We start from the raw sequence: 578 nt of genomic DNA, 5'->3' as shown, positions 1-578 counted from the left end.
GGCAAATCTGGTGTGTGCTTTTTATTTGGCCCATCTATGATCGACAAACCCTTCTCCGGTGCCTCCTCCGGCCTGTCTGCCCACCTCTCTCGTGCGCACCCCCTCCCACAAGCCCCTCTTCCTGGAAGAAACGCGTAGCTATAGTTCTTGCCGCCGTTCGATCTTCAAGAGCTCAACTTCGAAAATTAACGTGGCGCCGCCTGGGATTTTGGGTGGTGCCCCCCGATCTCCATAACCCAGCTCGGAGGGAATGACTAATTTCCTCTTCTCACCCTCGCACATCCCAAGCAGGCCCTGATCCCAGCCTTTGATGACTTGTCCAGTGCCCAACGAGAAGATAAAGGGCTGATCGCGAGTTAAGCTGCTATCAAACTCCATCCCGTCTTCCAGTTTTCCCGTGTAATGCATGTGGAGCACGTCGCCCTTACGGGACTTGATGGGACAGTTGTCCACTCGCTTTTTGACTCCGATCTGCAGTTTCCGTTTACCTTCTGTGCTCAGCACCGGTGAACAAATCACCCATAGGGCCACAGTGAGCAGTGCCACCCCCAGGTTCGTCTGCATTGCTGGAGTCCCCA

General features: G+C 54.8%; 1 protein-coding gene across 1 annotated transcript; it reads right to left on the bottom strand.

The window, feature by feature from the left end:
- Positions 1-138: 138 nt before the first annotated feature.
- LOC117799031 (peptidyl-prolyl cis-trans isomerase FKBP2-like) lies at positions 139-408 on the bottom strand. Its single transcript, XM_034651491.1, has one exon. It carries the CDS (start codon positions 406-408, stop codon positions 139-141), a length of 270 nt encoding a protein of 89 aa, XP_034507382.1.
- Between the last annotated feature and the right edge of the window lie 170 nt (positions 409-578).

Source organism: Ailuropoda melanoleuca, unplaced genomic scaffold (assembly GCF_002007445.2).
Source record: "Ailuropoda melanoleuca isolate Jingjing unplaced genomic scaffold, ASM200744v2 unplaced-scaffold40939, whole genome shotgun sequence".
NCBI lineage: Eukaryota > Metazoa > Chordata > Mammalia > Carnivora > Ursidae > Ailuropoda > Ailuropoda melanoleuca.
Note: the sequence above shows the minus strand (reverse complement) of the source record. Positions and strands in the feature narration are given on the sequence as shown.

Bases quoted from the DNA above. Each gene is read 5' to 3' on its own strand.
- LOC117799031 (XM_034651491.1), bottom strand. From the start codon at position 408: ATGCATTACACGGGAAAACTGGAAGACGGGATGGAGTTTGATAGCAGC.